Source organism: Rhinolophus sinicus, chromosome 12, assembly GCF_057876585.1.
Source record: "Rhinolophus sinicus isolate RSI-liver-muscle chromosome 12, RSI-T2T, whole genome shotgun sequence".
Lineage (NCBI taxonomy): Eukaryota > Metazoa > Chordata > Mammalia > Chiroptera > Rhinolophidae > Rhinolophus > Rhinolophus sinicus.
The window spans coordinates 41,699,063-41,720,043 of record NC_142512.1 but is presented as its reverse complement, the minus strand read 5'-3'; the positions used below and the strand labels follow the sequence as shown (position 1 = coordinate 41,720,043).

Genomic DNA, 20,981 nt, shown 5'->3' with positions numbered 1-20,981 from the left:
CTAGAACAGGGCCCCACTGCAACCAGCAGCCAGCTGAGCATGGAGTTCTGCAAGCACTTGCTCACTTCAGCCTTGAGACTGGGATCCATGGGCCATCCTCTTTGGGAAAAGGGAGATGAACGCTTCCGCGAGTACGAAGCCCGTAGGAGGCCCCGACGCAGCTGCTTATTGAAGACAGGCTGAGGCAGGGGAGGCTGGTGGTCAAACTGGGGTCGTTAACCCACATACCCCTCATCCATGAGTTGGGAGAAACTTCCTTTCTTCCCACCAGTTCCAGAGAAGAAAAACAAAGTTGCCAACTTGGTGTAATTAAACCTTTTACACCTCACCCATGCCCCTTGTCCAACTGTGGTTTGAAAGGTGGTACAGAGAAGCAACAGTTGTCACTTGGCATCAAAATAAATAAAGTAGTATTGGATTAGAACCCAAAGCATAAAATAAATACCCATGAGTCCATACTGACATAAATGAATAACTGAATTTAAAAAAACGAGGGAGAGCAGACCAATCTCCCGTGCAGAAGAATTCCAAATAATCTATGTGGATATTCTGCCCTTCAGGAGGTGGAACATAGCTCCTCATGCCTTACGTGTGGGCTACACACAGTGACTTCCGTACAAAGAGGACAGTAGGGAAAGGGAGGGGAATAAAGAGTAACTTTACAGCGGAAGAACCTGACAAACCTGACCTCAGCCAGGTGATCAAGGTCATCAATGTCATGTCGATAGCACCTTATCTCTGTGGCCTTCCTCCCAAAACACATAATCATGAAAAACATCAGACAAATTCCAATAGAGGGGCATCCTACAACATGCCTCAGCCATACTCCTCAAAGTTGCCGTTGCCAAGGTCATAAAATACAAGGAAAGTCTGACACATGGTGACAGCCAAGAGGAGCCTAAAGAGACACGATGACTAAATGGAACATGGGATCCTGGAACAGAGAAAGGACATCGGGGGAAAACAGTAAATCTGAATAAAGTATGGTGTTCAGTTAATATTCATATATCAGTACTGATTCTCTAATTGTGACATCATACTGACGTAAGATGGTAAGAATAGCGAAAGCCGAATGTGGGGTATCATGGGAACTCTCTGTAACAGCTTCGTAATAATTCTGTAAATCTAAAACTGTCTAAAAGGAAAAGTTGAAAGAGAAAGGGGAAGTGGGGAGGGAGAGAGAGACAGAGAATGAATGAATGAGAATGAGTAGCTTGGCTCTGCCCGGGTCAAAGCACCACTGGCAGGGCGAGCAGGATAAGCAGCAGTGAGGGTGAAAGGGGGGGAGGCAGTGAAGCAAGTGGCTGCCTTATTTCAGAACAAAGTGCCACAGCCACTCCTCTGCCCCTGCACTTGGGAACCTTGGATACAGCCGAGCTGGGCAGCTACAGGCCTCAGGAGACAAAGCAGGGGCAAGTCTGCGTGTGTCCCTTCCCTGTGGAGGGGCACAGGTTACCACCGCTGTGGTGCGGCTCCTCTAGGACCCTCAGCTGTCCAGGAACTAGGGAGGAAAGGAACCAGGCCCAACATCCTCTAAAGTCAAGCTGAGATGAGAGAGTGACACACCTTCCCTGTCACAGAAGGAACAATGCACCCCGGGGCTTAGACGACAGCAGGGCAGGAGAGCCAGTCCTGGGCTGAATTCCGGTGTGCCAACCATGATCCAAAGTGACGGCAGTGCAGATTCCGAGGGACAGGCTGCTCTCAAGGAAAGCGTCCAGGGCGCAGGCAGCCACAGCAGGCCAGAGCTTTGCCTATTCCCCAGTCATGTGGGTCTTCCTCTCTCCCTTGGGCACGATCACACACAACCAGACCTCACTTGGGGGCTCAGAGGCTGCCTGCTCATGGCGGGTGCCCTGCCTTGGGGCAGTCCCAGCTACTGATCCCGCAGAAGAAGTCCTCAGGGAGCTCACTCAGGAGTCCATCCAGGTCATCTGTAGGGGAGAACAGAGAGGGTGAGTAGATTGAGTGACAACATCAGGGCTCCACATGACTCCAGTCCAAGGCTCCTGCCCTTTCGGAGGGCCTGGTCCCGGCTGCACAGTCAGGAGGTGGCTCTCCCTGGGCAGTAGTGCCCGGGCCAGGGGGCCTGACCTCTACCTTCCCTCTGCTCCCCACATATCCACACACAAAAGGTAGGGGCAGAATGCCCGGGCCGTTCCGCTGAGAGAGAGGCTCCCCTTGGGCCTCAGTGGTCCTTCTCCTTCCATCCAGAGGCTCGGTGCCTGAGCAGCAAGGCTGCAGGGGTCCCCTGGGGCAACCCTCTCATTGGACAGTGGGAGAAATAGTCTGGGGAAAGCCGTTAGATGCGTTCACAGTCACACAGTGCATTAATCTGATTTCTCATCTGAAGAGGGGGAGAAAACATCATCCTGTCCCCCAAAGTGCCTCCGTGGGTGTAGGGAAGGAAGGTAACTGCTCCTGACTATGGTTCTCAGATGGGTGCTTATGTCTGAGCATTTGGAAACCAGGCTGACCTCAGTAATCCCTGTTGCTCCGATTCCTGTTAACAGCGGCAGCTAACCCTTACTGAGTGCTTGCTCGGTGCCAGGCACAGGGCCACGCACGGTACACTCATCACTTCCTTTACATCTCAGAGCCCCTTCAGAGAGCATGTCGTGGGAGTTCCGGTTACAATCCCCACTTTCCCCCGAAAGAACAGAGTTTAAAGAGGTCAAACCACTTGGCCAGGGTGACCATCCTCAGGCTCCGTCCGATGCCAGATTCCAACTAGAAAACTCCCACTTAATGGATGGGACCAGGCAGCCAGCCACAGGAGTAAGTCAGGCTGGAAAGCACACCTGCAGAGCCTCGCTCCCAGTCTGGCAAAGAACACTCAATAAACACTGCTGCTGGAAGGAAAGCGGTTAGTTTGGGGGGACTCAACATTTAATTAGCTGACCAGCACTGTTCCAGGGAAGTAGGACTGGAATTTGATTATAACGAAAAAAAGTTGCCCCTCACTAGCTGCGCTGTGACTATTTGGAGAGACATTATGTTAAATGAAGGGAAACGAGCAGTCAGGAAACTGGGACTCAGGGTAAGAATTAGTATTTGTGTCTCTAAGCCCTGTCTAGCCACCACGAGCAGCTGCCTGCGTGGCAGATGTAGCCCTACAGTGGAGACATGACACCAGCCACAGTCGTCTGCAGGCCTCTCCTCACTCTTGTTCCACGACTGCCAGCCACCTTGTCATCAAGCTTACTTACAAGGAAAGAGTGCAAGGCTCCAGAGAAGATTTCAGCATAAGGGGGAGATACTTTTTCATAGGATATAAATAAATGGGTTTTGTTTTTCAGCCTTGGTCTACTGTGAATTTGATTCATGTGGACAGGGTTGAATTTGTGGAATGAGAAAGCCAAGGACCAGACGTGGACTGTTGACTTCACCTGGGTGACGCTGTCTTCTGAGTGACAACTTGGCCTCCCCCTAAGAGGTCTGTATTTGGGACTCAGGTCTGTATCGTGGTCCCATCCTAACCACATGGATGTTTGACGCCTCAGTTCTGCCTGGAGGGCCTCCGAGCTCAGTCAGGGTGGGGAAATCTGCCTCTGTGGTCTGGACATCAGCCCAAGGAGACTCATGGTGTGGCACAAGGATGGTGCCAGCCCACCTCCTCCTTGTGGCTAAAGCACATGGCCTGGCAATGGCGGAGACCAGTGAATCGTGCTCTATTTGCTTCATGTGGCCCCTATCACACTGTGAATTAGTCTATGGCCTGCAGCCTTGCCAGAGAAGACACCACATCTGATTTCTGTGATTCCATAAGAGCCAAAGATTCACAGAAGGAGGAAGAAGATGCAGCCAGAAGAATCTGGCTAAGCTATTCAAAAGGAAACAGGAGAACCTAGAACCTCTCCTGCTCCTGTGTGGGCTGACTGCCGTACCTGCTTCTGGGAGTTCTTCCTCAAGGGAGGCTCCTGCCTCTGGGTTCTGTGCTGTTCTGAGGCCTTTCTCAGGCTTCCCAGTCTCATGCTGCAGGCTGCCATGGAAGCTTCCTGGATCCTGGAGACAGAGGATCTAGTTACCGATGCTTGTGCCCCTGAAGCCCCTCTGGACGGTACTATCACCACCCAGACAACCACAAAGGAATAGATGGAGGCCCAGAAAAGATACGACGGAGGAGTGTGGTGGGGGCCAGTCACCCAGGCCCACGCTGAGGGGAGGGACCTGAAAGGCCAGGCACCCAGAACAGCAGATAATTAGAAACACGAAACAGAAACAAAATAACCTTTGTGGCTGACTTTCTTTTCTGTTTCTGTGGGTATGTGATGTTTTAGGGAATCAATATAACTGGAGCAGAGAGAAGAGGCCATTCCGAAACACGTTGAGGAGTTAGCTTGGGATTAAAAATTAACTGTTACCAATCCTCAAACTAACTAACGGGAAGAGGTAATTAAAATTAGTAACTAAACCATTAACCATGGTTAACCCTAGGGAATGGGAGTAGAGAGGTAAGTTTCATGTTTTGCTTTATTCTGCACCATTTCAGTTTTTTTCAGTGAGTATGGATGACTTGAAATTTAAAAGAAAAATGTAAAGATGATATTTTTGAAGTGGAGTGCTTTTGAGAGAATATGGATGGTTAAGGGGAAAGATGGGGGAAATGGAAGTAGTAAGTTAGAGCTAAAGGTGTAATTTTACTAGAAGTTATTGAGTCTAACCCACTCATTTTACAGATGAAGCAACATCAGGGGAGGAGGCCGGACTTGTCCAAAGTCACATTACAAATTACCAAGGTCTCCTGACCCCCGGGTCAGACCATGACAACAGTGCAGGATCCCAGGAAGGGTGGGGGTGGCCACAGAAGGGACGCTGTGTGCCAAGTCAAGGCCAGGCTCTGCTCTCTCACCCTGGAGTAGAGCTGCCTGGAAGCCCAGTCTGCCTCAGTTTCCAAAGTGGGTGTCCTCACCAGAGTTCTGTGGGGGTTCCCCCTCCCCTAGCAGAGCTGGAGGCCAGGAGGGAAGACACAGAGCTGGCTCACCTGACAGGCCTTTTGTAGCTCACCTGTTCTCTGCACGACCACCTGTAGCAGATCTGACCCTCAGTCACTTACTGAGGACACCCCCCTCCCCCCCGTGGACCCTCAACTTGGTTAGTTCTCAAGTGACTCCTACCCTCTCCGATGTTCAAGCCTGCCATCAGACACTCAGGGCTTATCAAGAAGCCAGCTGTTCCTCTAGGTCCTATTACTGTGCCATCTGGCAGGTGGCTGGACCAGGGACAGGAGGAGGCGGCCCTGCCCCCAAAGGCATCTCTTCAGCTCAGGTCAACTGCCCCTTTTATACCTCTGCTCCTCGGATGGGGGAAGGGAAGAAACCAGAAGATTCAGGCAGCAAGTGGCCCTACCAGTCCCCATTCCATCCTGCTCCTCTTACCTTGGGGAAGGGCTGACACGGCTTGAGGACATTCCCGTCCCCAGAATCTGGGCTGTAAATATGGACCAGGTTGTTGGGCGTCACGTTGAGGTAGTGGTTTCGGAGTGAAGGAGAAAACACTCCAATCTAGAGTCGAGGAAGGGGAAGGTCAGTGCACTGATGGAGCACTAGGTGCTGTCAGATGGCCACCTGGCCCCTGCCTGCCTCTCCATTGGTGGCCTCTGTACCAGGGTCACACAAATCACTCCTGCCCCAGCCCTGGCGCCGGAGCAGAACCACTTACCCTTCCCTCCTCCCAGCACAGCACAACACCCCATAGCCATCCACTCCCAAAGACTGGGAGTCAGGCCTTTACCCAGCTCCAGTAAGCCGGGCTCCAGCACCAGCCCAGCCACTCTTTACCAGGGCACTGGGAGGGAAGGGAGCAACACAGACAACTCAGGGGGGCCTCCTCCAGGGCAGGAGGGTAGAGAGAAGCTCCCCATACCTGCTTTAGCAGCAGCACTGAGCCAGGCTTCAGCTCGTTCTGGCGCGTCTCGAGCAGCAACCTATGCACCGTGCCCTGCATCTCTCCTGCAAATACCACATGGCCCATCAGTCTCAGGGTCAAGGGCAGCACAGCGACTGGTTTGGGCCCTGGCTGGGACCAAGGGAAATGGGCTGCTCACTGCCTCAATTTTTCCATCTGCAAATGGAGAGCGTGACGCCTCCTCACCTCCTGACCTGAATGAAGGCCACTCATCAGATACTCCCAGGACTTAATTCCTCACCCGTGGGATCCTTGAAAACCACACTGGCGTCCATTGCGCTCCGCGTCAGGGACTTGATCATCACTGCCATGTTGGGGACCTTGTTCCTGGGCAGCTGCTTCAGGGCTGCCTGCTTACAAGGAGAGGCATTTGCTGAGCCAGCCACGTCCGGCCTGTAAGGTTCCCAAGTGTGCCAGGGCAAATCAGGGGGGACGGACGGTGGGAGGGTGGGCAGAGTACAGGTGTGGTGATGACCTTCCTTTGTGGTCTTAAAGGGCTCATCCCATCTCCCTCTGGCAATCCTTCATTTCTCTCCCCGTCTCCTTTCTTTTCTATGTATTTACATAGCGCTCCATCGTGGCAGGCCACGGGCAGGGATATGTGCTAACATGTACTAACACGTGTCTGCAATCAACCCTTGACCTCTGGGGAACTCGACAGGTAGCAGGGTGCTTACCCCACCCCATCCAGGCCTGGATGTGCAGAGACATGCCTGTAACCCACTCTCTCCTTCTGCCTGTGCCCAACGCTGTGGATGGTAGTGAAAAGGTAGGTGAGTGGAAGATACAACAAAAAGGACTTCATACTGCTGCTCAGAACAGGCCGGGGGTAAGAGGGAGCAAACAGAAGCCCCTTTCCTAAGGGGGGCAGTAGGTTAGTGAAAGGGATAATGCTCTTCCCTTTGGTCTCAGCATCCAGGACCCTTACCTTCCGCAGCACCATGACAATGCTGTAGGTGGAGAGGAAGCAGGTGGGGTCTCTCTCATCCAGGCCCAGAGCAGATTTCATGGTCAGCCAAGGGCCTCGCCCAAAATCCTCCTCCACCGATGCTTGGGAACTTGTAACAATCTGGCACCACAAAGCAGAGGGGGAGCCTGTATTAATGGGTCCACCTTGCTATAGACCTCAACTGAGACAGGATGGAGAGGTGGGAGAGAAAGGGCAAGTTTCCTATAGCATGGTTGCCAGTTTCTCCTTTCATTTGTCTCCAAGGACAGAAAACGGTATGTGAAATCTGGTCACATATCACATCTTTCACTTAGCAGCAATAGCAAAGGTACTCTTTATATTCTTGTATTTTAAAGCAGGTCCTGACTTTAATTATATTGAAGCAAAAGGCAATCCATGCTTATCTCTTGTATTAGACTTGACAAGTTTTGGGGGCCAACCTGGTGGCTCAGGTGGTTGGAGTGCCGAGCTCCCTATGCCGAGGTCACTGGTTCGATTCCCACATGGGTCAGTGAGCTGTGCCCTCTACAGCTAAGATTGTGAACAGTGGCTCTCCTTGGAGCTGGGCTGCCGTGGGCTACCGTGTGCTGCCGGCAGCCTGCAAGAGCTGCCATGAGCTGCTGAGAGTGGCCAACCAACTGCCTCAGCTGGGGGTAGCGCAAGCCTCATAATACCGCATGTGCCAAGCAGCTGTGTCCTACACAGCTAGACTGAGAAACAACAGCTTGAACCGGACAGGCGGGTGGGGGGGGGGGAGGCAGAAAAAGGGGAGAAAAAAAGTTTTGAGGCTAGGGTGCCCCCACATACATTGATAGGCTTCCAGAGTGCCTGAGCCATTTTGAAACTAGTCATTTTATCTGAGATGCCCCTGGCTTTAACCATTAACCGTCTTATATTAGAAAATGCTCTGATCCAGACGAGTATTTACTGCTTTGATCTCAAATGGACTGGTGGATCTGTGGAGCTGCAGCAAAGAGAAAAACTGCTAGAGAGAATTAAAAGTAAAAAGGGATCTCAGGGCAGAGCAGGTGAACCAGAGTGCCAGGAAAGAGGGGGTTGGGTCTCACCCACCGAAAGGGAACCCACTGGAGGCAAGTTGAAGGCAGATCCTTCCCAGCTTAATTCCCAGAAATCTGAGAGGAAGGGTTCCTGAGATACAATTTCCTAATACTTATTCCACTCTCCTCCTGAGGAAAGATGGAGTTAGCTGGGCCTTTCTTTCTTAGATGGGAAAGAAGGCTGGACCCATGGCATTGGTTAACGCCCAGTTGGCATCAGAATAGCCTTCACTTTACACCAGTAAAATTGCCACCTCCCCAAACTGCCTTACCCAAATACCCTTTGGTGAGTGACCCCAGGGAACAGACCTAGCAGCATCAACTCTGGTTCTCAACTCTGGTTCTCAACTCCGATTCTCAACTCCTAAAACACGCAGGGATGTCTCTCACTCTTAAATGATGCCCAAGAAGATAATATTTGCTCAGAATTAGTTACCTCTGTCTGGAATTTCACCAGAGCACCATGAGTCGGAGTCTGGGGCGTGGAAACCATGATCTCCTCCAGATTTTTCCCACTGTGCTACAAAGGCAGAGGGAGAGAGAAGGAGAAGGCGAGAGCAAGCTCAGCAGCTGTTATGTACAAGTGCAGCTTCTTGTATGGGTTACATAATGAGTTAGGAAACTATCAGAACAATTAACACATATTACATCTCTCCTAACGAAATCTCAGGAGCCTCGTTGGCAGCTCAAAAAAGACACTTTGGGAATGTGAGGAAACTGGAGATGGCCCAGGAGCAAAACCCAGGGCTTCCTGAAGGGGCAATGACCTGAATAGAGAGGCCTGCGATATGAGAAGGGACAGCTTTCCACAAGTCCTTTCTCAGGGCCCTAACCCTTCCCTATAGAGATCCAGCCCTGGTGGAATGCAGATGGCCTCCTCGGATTTCTGTTCAAGTCCTAGGGAAGAGCAACTAACAGGCAGAAACTGCTTCAAACACCTTTAAAATGAGAGGATGGGGTGAACCTACCAAAACCAGACCAGATCCTCAAAGTCCAGTGATCTGGGATCTGATCCAAGACTAGTTTGATGGATCCTGTCCTTCCACCACTGCTGAAATCCGAACTCTCAGCACAGCCCCAGCTTCCCCACGTGACCCACACATTAGCCACAGTGAACTGTGCTGTGGCTCTCCGGGAGCATCCTGCTTTTATACCTCTGTGCCCTGCACACACTCTTCCATCTCCCTACTGCTGAAATGTCCTTCAGAACCCAGCCTTCCAACACACACACCTGTCAACTCCTACTCAGCCATTCAAAGCCCACGCAGCAAGCCCAAGGAGCCCAGTGTCTCCCAGCGCCCACGGAATGACCTCTGCTCACACTGTGCATTTTATGTATAATTGTTTGTTCACATCTGCTGCTTCTATTACACTGTAAGCTCCTTAGGACAGGAACTATTTCTATTTTAATCTCTATGTTCTCAGTTCCAAGCAAATTGCCCAACACATGTAAGTCCTTAGCAAATATAAGTGAGTGAATCTTCCAATCCGTGCTAGCAAACAGTAGGTGCTCAACAAACATGAAAACTGTGCAGTTCTCAGAGCCTTAAGCACCCTCTCACGTGTGGTTTTCCGAGCCTGCAATTCTTCCTTCCCACTTCTTCTGATTCTTCCATAGCTTTGAAGACCCTCCCCTTCTGCACTTCCTTCCTTTCCTCCCCCCAAGAGTGAAGATATTCTGGGACTGGACAGTGCTGCAACTCTGTTTCTCTCCTTCGCCCCTCAATGTCCTGGATGGCTCTGGCTGCTTCCAGAGAGAAGCTGTCACTCACCTGGTGAGGAAGGATCCCTGCGGGGCCAGGGAAGCGGCGTGTTTTGGCTTGGGTGGCAGTTCGAGGGGGCCGCTGTGGTGTCCGGTTGGCAGCAGTGACGAGCTGCACCAGGTGGTTGGTGACTATGGGTGTCTGCAGAGCTGCTTGGGGAACCAGACAGGAATGGGGGCCCTTTGGGGTGATGATAGGCGACTTGACAGAAGACATTGGAGCTCGGGGCTGTAAAGGCCCCCGAGGGAAAAAGCCAGAGACAGTCCTTGAAGGAGTAGAACAGTTTGAGTTGGGAGTTCGTGGTCCGTGGAAATGAGATTTGCCACTCAAGCAGGCATTTGGAGATTGGAATGGCTGACTGGGGCCGTGATTTTGAGTTCTCTGAATAGGCCTGCCAGTAGCTTGGAAAGGCTGGAGTGCTTGAAGAGGGGGACCTTTGGGAGAGACTTCCCATTGGGGTTGTTGAGCGGGAACTGCTGAGGCAGTTGGAATAGGAAGGTTACCCGTGGCACCAGGTCTCAAATGGTGCTGTGGAGTCCTACAGTGGCCAATAGAATCTGGAGGCTGATTCTGTTCAGGAACTGACGTGATACTAGTTATGTGGGGGGCAGGCATGGGCCCCTTTTGGCAAGATCTGCTCAGATCAGCTACCCGAGCCTTTTTAGCCAATATTGAGTCTTTCCGCTGTAAGGTGGGCAGGATTCCTGTGGCTTCACTGCCAACTCCAAGTTCCAGCTCCATGCCAGGCCCTTCCAGCTCCATGCTTGCCAGGACCTTATCAAATTCATCTTGTTCAGGTCCCTCAAAGCCACCAATCACCTGCTGTTGGCTCTCGAAGGTAAGCAGTGGGTGGGAGGACAGGGGTCTTGCTGGCTCTCTGAGCACCTCTGTCAGCATCACTCTTCTGCTGGAGGTCGAGATAGGCTTTAGGGAGGTGGTTCCTGGGGAAGGTGGACACCTGACAGCCCTGAGCATGCTGGAGGTAGGAAGGCGGAGTCCCAGGGCTGGTAGGCCCGAAGCCTCTGAAGGAGCAGTGGGGCTTGATGGCAGATGCCTGGAAGATTGTGCCTGCACGGTCTCTTGTGGCCTAGAAGACACAGGCCTGAGGCATCCAGCATTCATAGGCCGTGAGCCTGCAAACTGGTTCTCTGCGTCCTCCACAGCAGACAAGAAATCCTACAAAGAAGCAGAGACCGTGCGTCATGGCACCTGGAAATCAAGAAATACACTGCTTTTATTGTTTCAGGCATGTGGTGTGTATTTATGTGCAGATACACACAAGCAAGAAACCAAGGCATGAAAGGCAATGTTGGAATTTCTCATCACCTTTGACCATGCCCATGAGCCCACCCAGGCTTCTACCAGAAACATTCACAGGTTAAGTCTTCAGGTAGCTTCTCTCTCTTTCTTCAATCTCAGGTGTGTGTGGTGGGGGTGGGCAGTGGTGGTAATGGGGGAAACAGCAGGAGAAGCAAATGGACCAAGACACACCAGGGAGTCAAACAAATCATCTAAGGTCACAAGAAAACTATCTTTCTGGTATCCAGCCTGTGCACTAGGGATCTGTCCAGCAGGTCACGCTGCTTGTCCCCAGCCCACTCCTCACCCCCGGCACACACACACTCACACGCATGCACGCACGCGTGCGTGTGGCCTTCAGTAAGCCAGAGAGGCCTAGTAGGCAAAACTTAAATATAGCTTTTCAGGCAAGTTAAATTAAGTATGGATTCCAGTTGGGAAGCAAAGTGAAACTGACACCTTCAAGAGCAACAGACCTGTTCTGAGGATGATTTTGAGTTAGAACCGCTGATTTAACTGACAGGAAGGTCCCCTCCCCCCTGCACCTCCTGCTGCCGTACTGGATTGTCTGGGTTAGAGAAAGGTTTTTTCCTGCTTTGCGTATTATCAGGAGAATAGCATATTCCAGCATAACTACATTAGAATACAGTAATGATAATGACAATAATAATAATAGTATCAGAATTACTGCAGCATAAAATCCTGATGACCCTGGGAGGTGATGGATTCCTTTTCTCAGGAAGAGCTCACTCTCAGACATGATGTCATCTGCCCTGGGAAGGGGGAAAGGAACTGGTCATGGAACAGAAACTTGAGCTGTCAGACTCCTTTACTCTTAATTTCATTACCAGCCTAGCAGTCCTACCATCACCTGGTAAGACCCAAGAGGGTCACTGAACAGTCACTTTTTCAGACTGTAATCACACATCTCCAAAGCTGAAAGACAAAGACACATCTCTTTGACAAAGCTGGCAGTTTTGAATTATTTGTAAAAATGACAATCAAATCTCCAAGTGATAAAAAAACATCTAACATTTGAAACCTCACTGGGTGCCAGATGCCACGTAAACATTTTACCAGAATTCTCTCAATGAATTCTCGCAATAGCCCTATGAATAAGTAGTGTTATTATTCCTGTCTTATGAATGCAGAAACCAAGACTCAAAGAGCTTAAGTAACTTCACAGAACCAGGACTAGAACCCATATGTGCCCTTGTCACTATGACCTAGGGCCTCAATGAATGAGACAAGCCAGAGACTGACTTTTGAGACGTCTGAGGAAGGCCATTTCCCCCCTTCAAACCTCAGGTTCCAAAAGCCTCAAGGGAAAGGAGTCTGGGGCTGGGGCTGCCAGATGGGTCTCTAATGCAGCATTCATACTCGGCACCAATTGGGCATCTGGACAAACTTTAAAATGTGATATTTACAGCCAAGCACTGGGAGAGAAAAAGAAGGTTTAGATTTGAATGGCTTGTCATTAATAAAATAGAGCAATTTTATTCTATAAATGTAGTTTAGTAGTTGCCATGTATGTTAGATTGGTGTCAGGGGGCCAAGACCTCATCCTGTATGTTGGTGATAGTCTTAAGCAGGTTAATTTACCTTTTTGGGCTTTATACACCTAAATCCTACCTCTTTCTGAAAAGGATTTGAGGTCACAATCCGGGACCTCCCAGATGAAACTATATCTATTGGATCTAAGAGAACTGTGGAGATCTCTAGTTCAGTGGCCTCCGGCTGCCCCCAGAGGTTAGAAATACCCTTGCCTGGGCCCATCACCAGAAATTCTGATTTAATTGGTGTGTGGTAGGACCTCAACAGGAGTGATTCTAATGTACCAGCTTCAGATCTAATCTAATCCCTCATTTTCTGAGGAAAGAGAAGGGAAGAGCATTTGAGGCAGAAGAACGCCCCTCATATTGCAGAAGATAAAAATGGAAGGCCAGAGAATGAAATCATTTGCCCTGGCTCACGTAACCAGTTGGTGACCCCAGGCCTCTTGCCATCCAATTACTGTGCTGTCTCTGGCTCTCCATAAACTTTCTTCCCACCTCAAGTGTGTCATCAAGAAGGTGATTCAAATCATCCACACTACACAGCTTCCAGGCAAGGGCCCTTATAATTTAAAGGTATGACAATCAGGCAGCTCGTCTCCCTGGCTTTGTATTTGTTTCTAAGACAGTTAAGTAGGTTGTTTACATTTCTCATCACTTCTCAGCCTCTCACAGACAAAACAAAAAAAGTACATATCAAGTAAAAGGAGATGCGCCGACTGCTCCGCAATGTTCCTGGCCTGGGTATTTACATCTTAAGACCTCCTCTGATCAGCAACACTTCCTTACCTCATCTTCAAACTCCTCTTCCACAGCAAATAGCTTCTGCAAACTGCACGCCTGAAAGGAAAACAAAGCAATCTAGGTTGGAGGAGAAATACTTACTGTTTGCAAGTACATTCTGTGCTCACTCTGCTTCTTCCCAATTCTAACAAGACCATCAGGTGTACTGTTTTTGGTTTGTTTGTTTTGCTAGTGTTGGGGGAGGAATAAGGGATGAGAGAAGAGATGGGATTTACTTAAAGACTTAGATGATTGAAATCCACTGAGATCTGCCTGTATTAATCTTGGAAGAGGGGGTAGGAGGCAAAGGGAAGGCTGCCAAAGGGAGCATGAGTTATTCTTCAAACTCAGCGCTGTGCACATGGGCCTAGGGATTTTGCAACATCCAAAGGTCTGGCCTGAGGAACCTTTGTCAGACATAAGACAGGACCATAAATCCAAGCATGCCCAGCACAATGGGCTTGTTTCTAAAGCCAAGCCAGTAGTTTTCTTCTATCTAATGACATGCCCAAAGGCTAGGGTCCCAGGAAGGTGGGATGCCCCAATCCATGGTTCCTTCTTTCTAAGCAGCAGGGCTGCTGTGGCCAGCTCTTACATGTGCATCAAACTCAGAGCCAAGGGCTGTGCCTAACCCCAGATGCCAGAGCAGCAAGAGCTACAGTTAGGATACCTACGCCTAAGTGTCCAAGGGTCAGAGTGGACGGGTTGGGGGGCAGGGGGAGGGCTCAGGGGCGTGACGTTTGAGCCGCCCGCCCCTGATAGGATGAACAGGAGTTCTCCGAGAAGAGATGGAAGGTAACAGGAAGAAAACAGGCCCCGAAGGCGGTGAGTGCAGAAAGCCTTCCCAGGTCTCCGGGTGCGTCCATGCCAAGCCCTGACTCGAGCCCAGGTCTCCTATCTCACCGACCTCTCATTTAAACATTGACCCGGCCCTGCAACTCGCACGGGTGAGGGGCTGGAACCCGGAAGGCAGTTAGCCGACCCCGGGGCCTGAAGGCCCGGCGGCCGCGGGCGCGGCATTACCATGGCGATGGCTGGTGGGCTCCAGCCAAAGGGTTAGCCGGTCAATCCCCAACTTAAGGGGTCGCCGGGGCCTCGGACTTGGCCTGGAGCGGGAGGGTCGGAGTCCGGGAGACGTTGTCTCTGGGGCGAGGTCGAAGAGGTCTCTGCGAGCCGGGCGGAGGCCCAGGGAGGGTCGCCGAGAAGCCGAGGGCCGGTGCCCTAGGCCGCATTCGAAGTCGCCGCCACTCCAGTTTCTCCGCCCTCTTAAAGGGGCGGGCCCATTTCTATCCCGCCGACCCAAAGGCCCTTCATCATCCAGTCTTCCGCCCCGGCCTTAAAGGGAAACGGATGGGCTCTCGGTCGCCCCCCAGCGGCCCCTTGGCCCGGGTCGAGATGGTTCAACACGCGTTCCGGTGAGACCAAGGTTGGCAAACTTGGGCTCATTAGGCCCAACGATGCCCATCCTCCTCTGTTGTGTTAAATACACTAGGGATTAGGTACTTGAACGTGACTCTCATTCACACCATAATCCATCCCGTTGGTTTGTCTGTCCATCTATCCATCAATCCATCCATCTATCCTTGCAACATATTTATTAAGCAAAGATGTTATCGGTCTGGCTCTTCATCCTTCATGTTTCAGGTTAGATCTCAGATCTTCCCTGTCACCCATTCTCTCAAGTAACATGCCTCCCCCATCACAACTATTTTCTTCTCACTTTTCATAATTTATAATTGTCGTGGTTTACATCTTTATTGTGTGCCTTTCTAACTAGAATCTGAGCTCCCTGAAGGCAGGGACCTTGTCTAGCTTGTTCAACCTTGTATCCCGAGCACTTAGCACAATGCACAATAGAGCTTATTGAATAACACAACAGCTACCTTGTATCACGCACTGTGATTGACACTGGGGATAGAGAAATGAATGACTCCTTGTGCCCTCAAGTTCACAAACAAGTCAGGGAGACACAGATCAAAAGATAGAGTCCAGGAGAGTTGTGTAGAAAGATAGGGAGGGGCCTAGTGAATGCCAGTGTTTGTCACTAAAGCTGGTTCTGGTTAATGACCCTTAGTCCTAACTCAGTTTCACTTTTTGCTTGTCACTACAGGGCTAGTCAGAATGACAGCCAGGGCTGCATAGTTTCAAGCACTCAAAAGGGAGGAGGAAGGTCTCTGACTCGAGTTCTTAACCATCTGATCTGAGCCAGCCCTAGCTCTTCCCCAAGATGGCTTGGCCTGGGTTCACCCATGGGCAGCCTATGGCTTCCATCATAGCTTCATGTGGACCAGTTTACCTGCCATATGTCCAAATGGAGGCCAATTTCAAGGAACTGGGTTTTAACCTGGGGCTTCAGGAAATATAAGTCCCTTATAATTATATGCAAAACATCATGTGCCTATGCACATGTGCCTTGCTTTGAGAGAGAATCCATGGCTTTTATCACATTTTCATGGGTCACAAGTCTGTTGCCTTGCTTTTCTCAGGACCAGGATACACCTTAACCCTCCATTCCCACCCCATCCCTCATTTTGTCCAGATGCCTTACACTCTACATCAGGCCTTACTGTCTCCTACCCCGACTATTGCAGTAGCCTCCTGCATGGTCTCCCTAGTCCAAGATCTCCTCCCTCTGTCCATTCTTTCTACATGTAAATGGGATCTATTTTTCTGCTGTAATAATTCTTCAATCCTTCCCAGGCACCAGAGGATGATATCTAAGATTCCCAGGGCCCGCGATGCCCTGGCATCTGCTTTCCCACCCTCTCATCCTCAACCAACCTCTCAGTTAATACGAATTCCTCTCCATTCCACTCGTTCTTCATGCCTCAGGTCACAGGCTGCCTCCTCTAAGAAGCCTTCCTTAACTGTCCCAGACAGATCCAGGTTTCTTTCTCCTCGGTGCCCTGCATTTAGGGCCTACCTCTATGATAGCTTGGGTCTCTTGTATGCCCTGTATTGTCTTCAAGTTTCCCTCACACCTCCCTGCTGGACTTTTAACTCCTTCAGGGCAACAACTATGGCTTTTTACTTTTGTGAACCAGCACTTGGCATGGGACCTGGCACATGGAAGACACTCAGCAAGCGTTTGTTGAAATGACTTAATGCCATTTGTCAGGAGGGAGTGCAAATGAGACTGGGCGACTATATGCTCACTTCTGCAAGTACAGGCAGTTGCTGGATAAGGAGCCTCATTTTCTTAGGTACAAAGGAGAGCACACTTGGAGTGTGTGTGTGTGTGTGTGTGTGTGTGTGTATATATATTTGGAGATAGCATGCTGCATTGGCTAGACAAATCTTGGTTCATATTTGACCCTGCTGCTAACTGGCTGTGTGACCTTGGGTAAGTTACTTTACCTCTCTGAACCTTAGTTGTCTCATCTATCATAATAGAATAATACATCTTCTTCACAGGGTTGCTGTGAGAGTAAATGAATTAATGCATTGAAATGGACAATGCCTTGGCATGTTGGCAGGGGCTCAACAATGTGGGTTCCTTTACCCCCTACTTGCGTTTGCAAACGTGCTGAGATTTGTTATGGGAATCACATGGCTTCAGTTTGTATTCATTTCAGCATATTTGCAAATGCATTTTGCCCTAATTTGTATTTTTATCATATGAATAGTTGTATGCAAATTAGTGTACTGATGCGTGTGTTTATGTGCTTCTATGACATTTGCCTTGGTCTGGACAGTGGCATACACTGCAAGTGTGTACACACAGAGAATCTTACGTGGTTGTGTTGGTGGGTGGGTGTTGCATGTTGAGTGAGTATGTGGAATGAAATGTGTGTTTTGTGCTGCATTAGAGGATTGTGGTATGTGTTTCTGGGAGGTGAGGTCTCTGTGGCTTTGTGTGTATGAAGGCTGTGTAGACCAGCACTGTGGGATAAAACTTTCTGTGTAGATGGAAATATTTTCTGTCTGCACTGTCCAATAGAGCAGCCACTAGCCACATGTGACTATTGAGCACTTGAAATGTGGCTAGTGAGACTGAGGGATGGAATTTTAATAATTTGAACGTAGATAGCCACAGGTAGACTATGCACGGAAATCTCAGACTTGTTCTTCATTGACCAGTGGCGTGCATCCCTCTCCTTCTTAACAGGGAAATCCAACTAAGGCATCCTGACCCCAGCAGATAAATGGACCCGCTAGAGCCCCACGCGCACGTGTTTGTGCGCACGTGTATGCGCGTGTGTGTGCGCGCGTGTGAGACGTAAAGAGGGGGCTGCTGCCGCCTCCCCACCCCCTAAGTCCCCAGGCGAGCAGTGAATCAGCCTGACAATGAGGTGAGTCATTCATGAACTGCTGGGGCCGACCCAGCAGGCGGGAAGCAAACGTCAGCCAGCCGCCCAGCCCTCCCCTCCAACCCCCCAGTGGGATCGTTCAACCCCACGCATTGCAGATGTGGAAGAAACTGATGCGGGCGAATCAAGGCACCAAAGCTCTTCTTCTTAGCCCCTCCCTCTGGTTTGCAATCCATTCATCCCCTCAGCCTTTCTCCCCTCCGGTGGCATGTGAGTCACCTTAAGATCTATGCCCCCAAATCCAACCCCCACCGCCCAAGGCTCTCGGAGTTGGTCTTCCTCCTAGGCTGGGGGGTGGGGGCAGGGAGGCTGGACCCCTGGTGGGGTGCCAGGGTCTGCCTTTGGAAGTGAGGCTGACCCAGTCGTTTCTCTTGGTGGGCGGGACTCAGGGGTGGCTGCAGCTGGCTGGATCTCGGCAAAGGGCTTCCAGCTTGCTGGGAGGAGCATGAAGACAAACATGGGGGCTGCGGGAAAGGAGTTGCTGAAGCTGCTGCCTGGAGCACCTATGGCTGGTGGTGAGGAGGGGGTGGGGAGGGGGCAAGAGTATTCCTCTGCTTTCCAGGGAAGTCCCACACAGTGTGTCCCCAGTACCTGACAATCTTCAGAGCCTGGTATCTTCTCTCCTCTGTACTCCTTCACCTGTGCTCAGCTACCTGTTCCCCACTACTCTCCATCAATTAGCCTTCTCCTCTTGGATTGAACCTTACTTGAGCATTCTGACTTGGACAACTGTGTCCCATGGTGGTGTCCCTTACTGGGTCAGAAAATATCATCAAAAGCCTTAAAAATGTGTGAACCCTTTGACAAAACAGCTCCAGTAGTAAGGATTTATCCTAAGAAAATAATCATTGATGTGTGCAAAGGTTTAGCTGCAAGAATGTGCGTCACAACATTATTTAAAATGGTGAAAAATAGGAAGCAACCCAAATGTCCATCAAAAGGGGATTGAATAAAGAAACTGTAGTAAAACAGCACAATGGCAGACTATGCAATCACTGAAAATGATGTGAAAGAAGATTTGATACCATGGGAATATTTTTGTGAAAAATCAAATTGTAAGATATTGTGTACAGTTTTTTCTTGAAAAAATATGAGCATGGAAAAAATATTAGAAAAGTATTTGCTCAATTATTAATAATTGTTCTTGGATTATGGATTTAGGAGTGCTTTTATTTACTTCTTTGTACTTTTCTGATTCCCCCCCTAGAATTTCTACATTAAGACTGTGACTTTTTTTTTTTTTTAAGATTTTATTGGGGAAAGGGAACAGGACTTTATTGGGGAACAGTGTGTACCTCCAGGACTTTTTTCCAAGTCAAGTTGTTGTCCCCTCAATCTTAGTTGTGGAGGGCGCAGCTCACCTCCAGGTCCAGTTTCCATTGCTAGTTGCAGGGGGCGCTGTCCACCATCCCTTGCGGGTTTTGAGGAATCGAACTGGCAACCTTGTGGTTGAGAGCCTGCGCTCCAACCAACTGAGCCATCTGGGAGGCAGCTCAGCTCAAGGTGCCGTGTTCAATCTTAGTTGCAGGGGGCAGAGCCCACCATTCCTTGCGGGACTCGAGGAGTTGAACCGGCAACCTTGTGGTTGAGAGCCCACTGGCCCATGTGGGAATGGAACTGGCAGACTTCGGAGTCAGGAGCACGGAGCTCCAACCGCCTGAGCCACCAGGCTGGCCCAAGAGTGTGACCTTTTTGTATGGTGATGGAAGGAGAACTGACTCTAGAGAGCTGACTCTGGGTGGTGAACACATAATGAAACATATAGATTATGTATTATAGAATTGTACACTTGAAACCTATGTAGTTTTGTTGACCATTGTCACCCCAATAAATTAAAAAAACATTTTTATTTTTTTTTAAATTGGGGAATATTGGAGAACAGTGTGTTTCTCCAGGGCCCATCAGCTCCAAGTCGTTGTCCTTCAATCTAGTTATGGAGGGAGCAGCTCAGGGCCCATGTGGGAATCGAACCAGTAACCCTGTTGTTTAGAGTTCATGCTCTAACCAGCTGAGCCATCTGGCTGCCCCAAATAAATTTTAATAAAAAAAAAAAAGTTTGACTTTTTACAGCAGAAAAAGTAATTAATTTGTTAAATGTTTTAAAAGCCATGTGTAGGGGAGGTAACGGTAATTAACTGTAAATGGGCATTTTATTGGGGTGATGAAATGTTTTAAAACTGGATTTTGTGATGGTTGTATAACTTGGTAAATTTAATAAAAAATGTTGAATTGTACACTCAAAATGGGTAAATTTTATATTATGTAAATTATATTTAAAGTTATCTAAAAACTTTTAAGAAAAGCCACTTGCTGGGCTGTCTGCCATTAAGGTCAATCTCTAACCTGATCTTGCGGTCTGGGGGTAGGAGGTAGGAATGCCAGACAAAATACAGATACCCATTTAAATTTGAATTTCAGATAAGGAATAATTTTTAAATATAAGTATAAAAATAAATAACATAAGTTTAAACAGTCATGAACTCTTAATATAAGTACTGTATAAAATTATTCCATGTTTATCTGAAATTCAAATTTAACTGGGCATCCTGTATTTTTATTTGCTAATTCTGGCAACCCTAGTCTGGAGTACTCCTGTAAGATTCTTGGCAGGGAAACAGACTTAGGGATGGCTATCTGGGCTTGCAACCCTGCCTCCCACCCCCCACCCCCATGCCCCACCAGGGCAATTCAGAGTTTAGGAGAGTGGGATTTGGAGCCTAGGAGCTGGAAACAGCAATGTGAGAATGTGAGAAAGGGTGGGGGCAGAGGTCATTTCCGGTGTGGAAGGTTGAGTACCTTGCTTGGTCTGGAAATGGCCAATAGCATTTCAGCTGGTCCAGAACCAGGGAGTGGTAATAGCAAGGCTGGAGGTGAGGGTGGGGCTTGTCCTTTGCCATGCCCGAGCTAGGCCTTCACACAGGTACACCATGTCATGTCCCAGCAACCCAGTGAGGAAGATATCACTGTCCATTTTTATAGGTGCTGAAACAGATTCTAAGAGAGTAAGTAAATTTCCAAATTCACAGTTGGTAAGTGGTAAGGTCTATACCCTCTCACTGGGGTGGGATCCAGTGATTAAACTGAGCCGGCTCTGGGCTCCTATTACCTGGGGTCAGATCCTTGCATTTTCATTTACTAAGTTTCTGGCTTTTGGCAAGTTCCTTAATTCTCCTGAATCTTAGGTCCTTCATCTTAAAAGCGGAGACAATAATAATAGTAACAGCACGCACCTTGTGGGGTTGGGAGGATGAAATGAAATGGTGCAGATAAAGTCGGTTTTCTGTTTCTCTGTCTGCTGGGCAGGATGTGTCCTCATGGATATGCCGGAGACCCTACTGCTTAAGGATGGTGGAGTATGC

General features: G+C 49.4%; 1 protein-coding gene and 1 long non-coding RNA gene across 2 annotated transcripts; one reads left to right on the top strand and one right to left on the bottom strand.

The window, feature by feature from the left end:
- Positions 1 to 45: 45 nt before the first annotated feature.
- On the bottom strand, positions 46 to 15,406 carry HROB (homologous recombination factor with OB-fold). Its single transcript, XM_019752327.3, has 10 exons — positions 14,336 to 15,406; positions 13,319 to 13,369; positions 9,687 to 10,853; positions 8,351 to 8,434; positions 6,836 to 6,976; positions 6,149 to 6,257; positions 5,866 to 5,951; positions 5,379 to 5,504; positions 3,888 to 4,005; positions 46 to 1,934 (listed from the first exon to the last, which is right to left on the bottom strand). Exons 1-10 carry the CDS (start codon positions 14,336 to 14,338, stop codon positions 1,843 to 1,845), a joined length of 1,977 nt encoding a protein of 658 aa, XP_019607886.3. The 5' UTR covers positions 14,339 to 15,406; the 3' UTR covers positions 46 to 1,842.
- Positions 14,062 to 19,780, top strand: LOC141568986 (uncharacterized). Its single transcript, XR_012492339.2, has 3 exons — positions 14,062 to 14,137; positions 17,421 to 17,604; positions 19,145 to 19,780. It is a non-coding gene; the product is annotated as an uncharacterized LOC141568986 (long non-coding RNA).
- Positions 19,781 to 20,981: the final 1,201 nt, after the last annotated feature.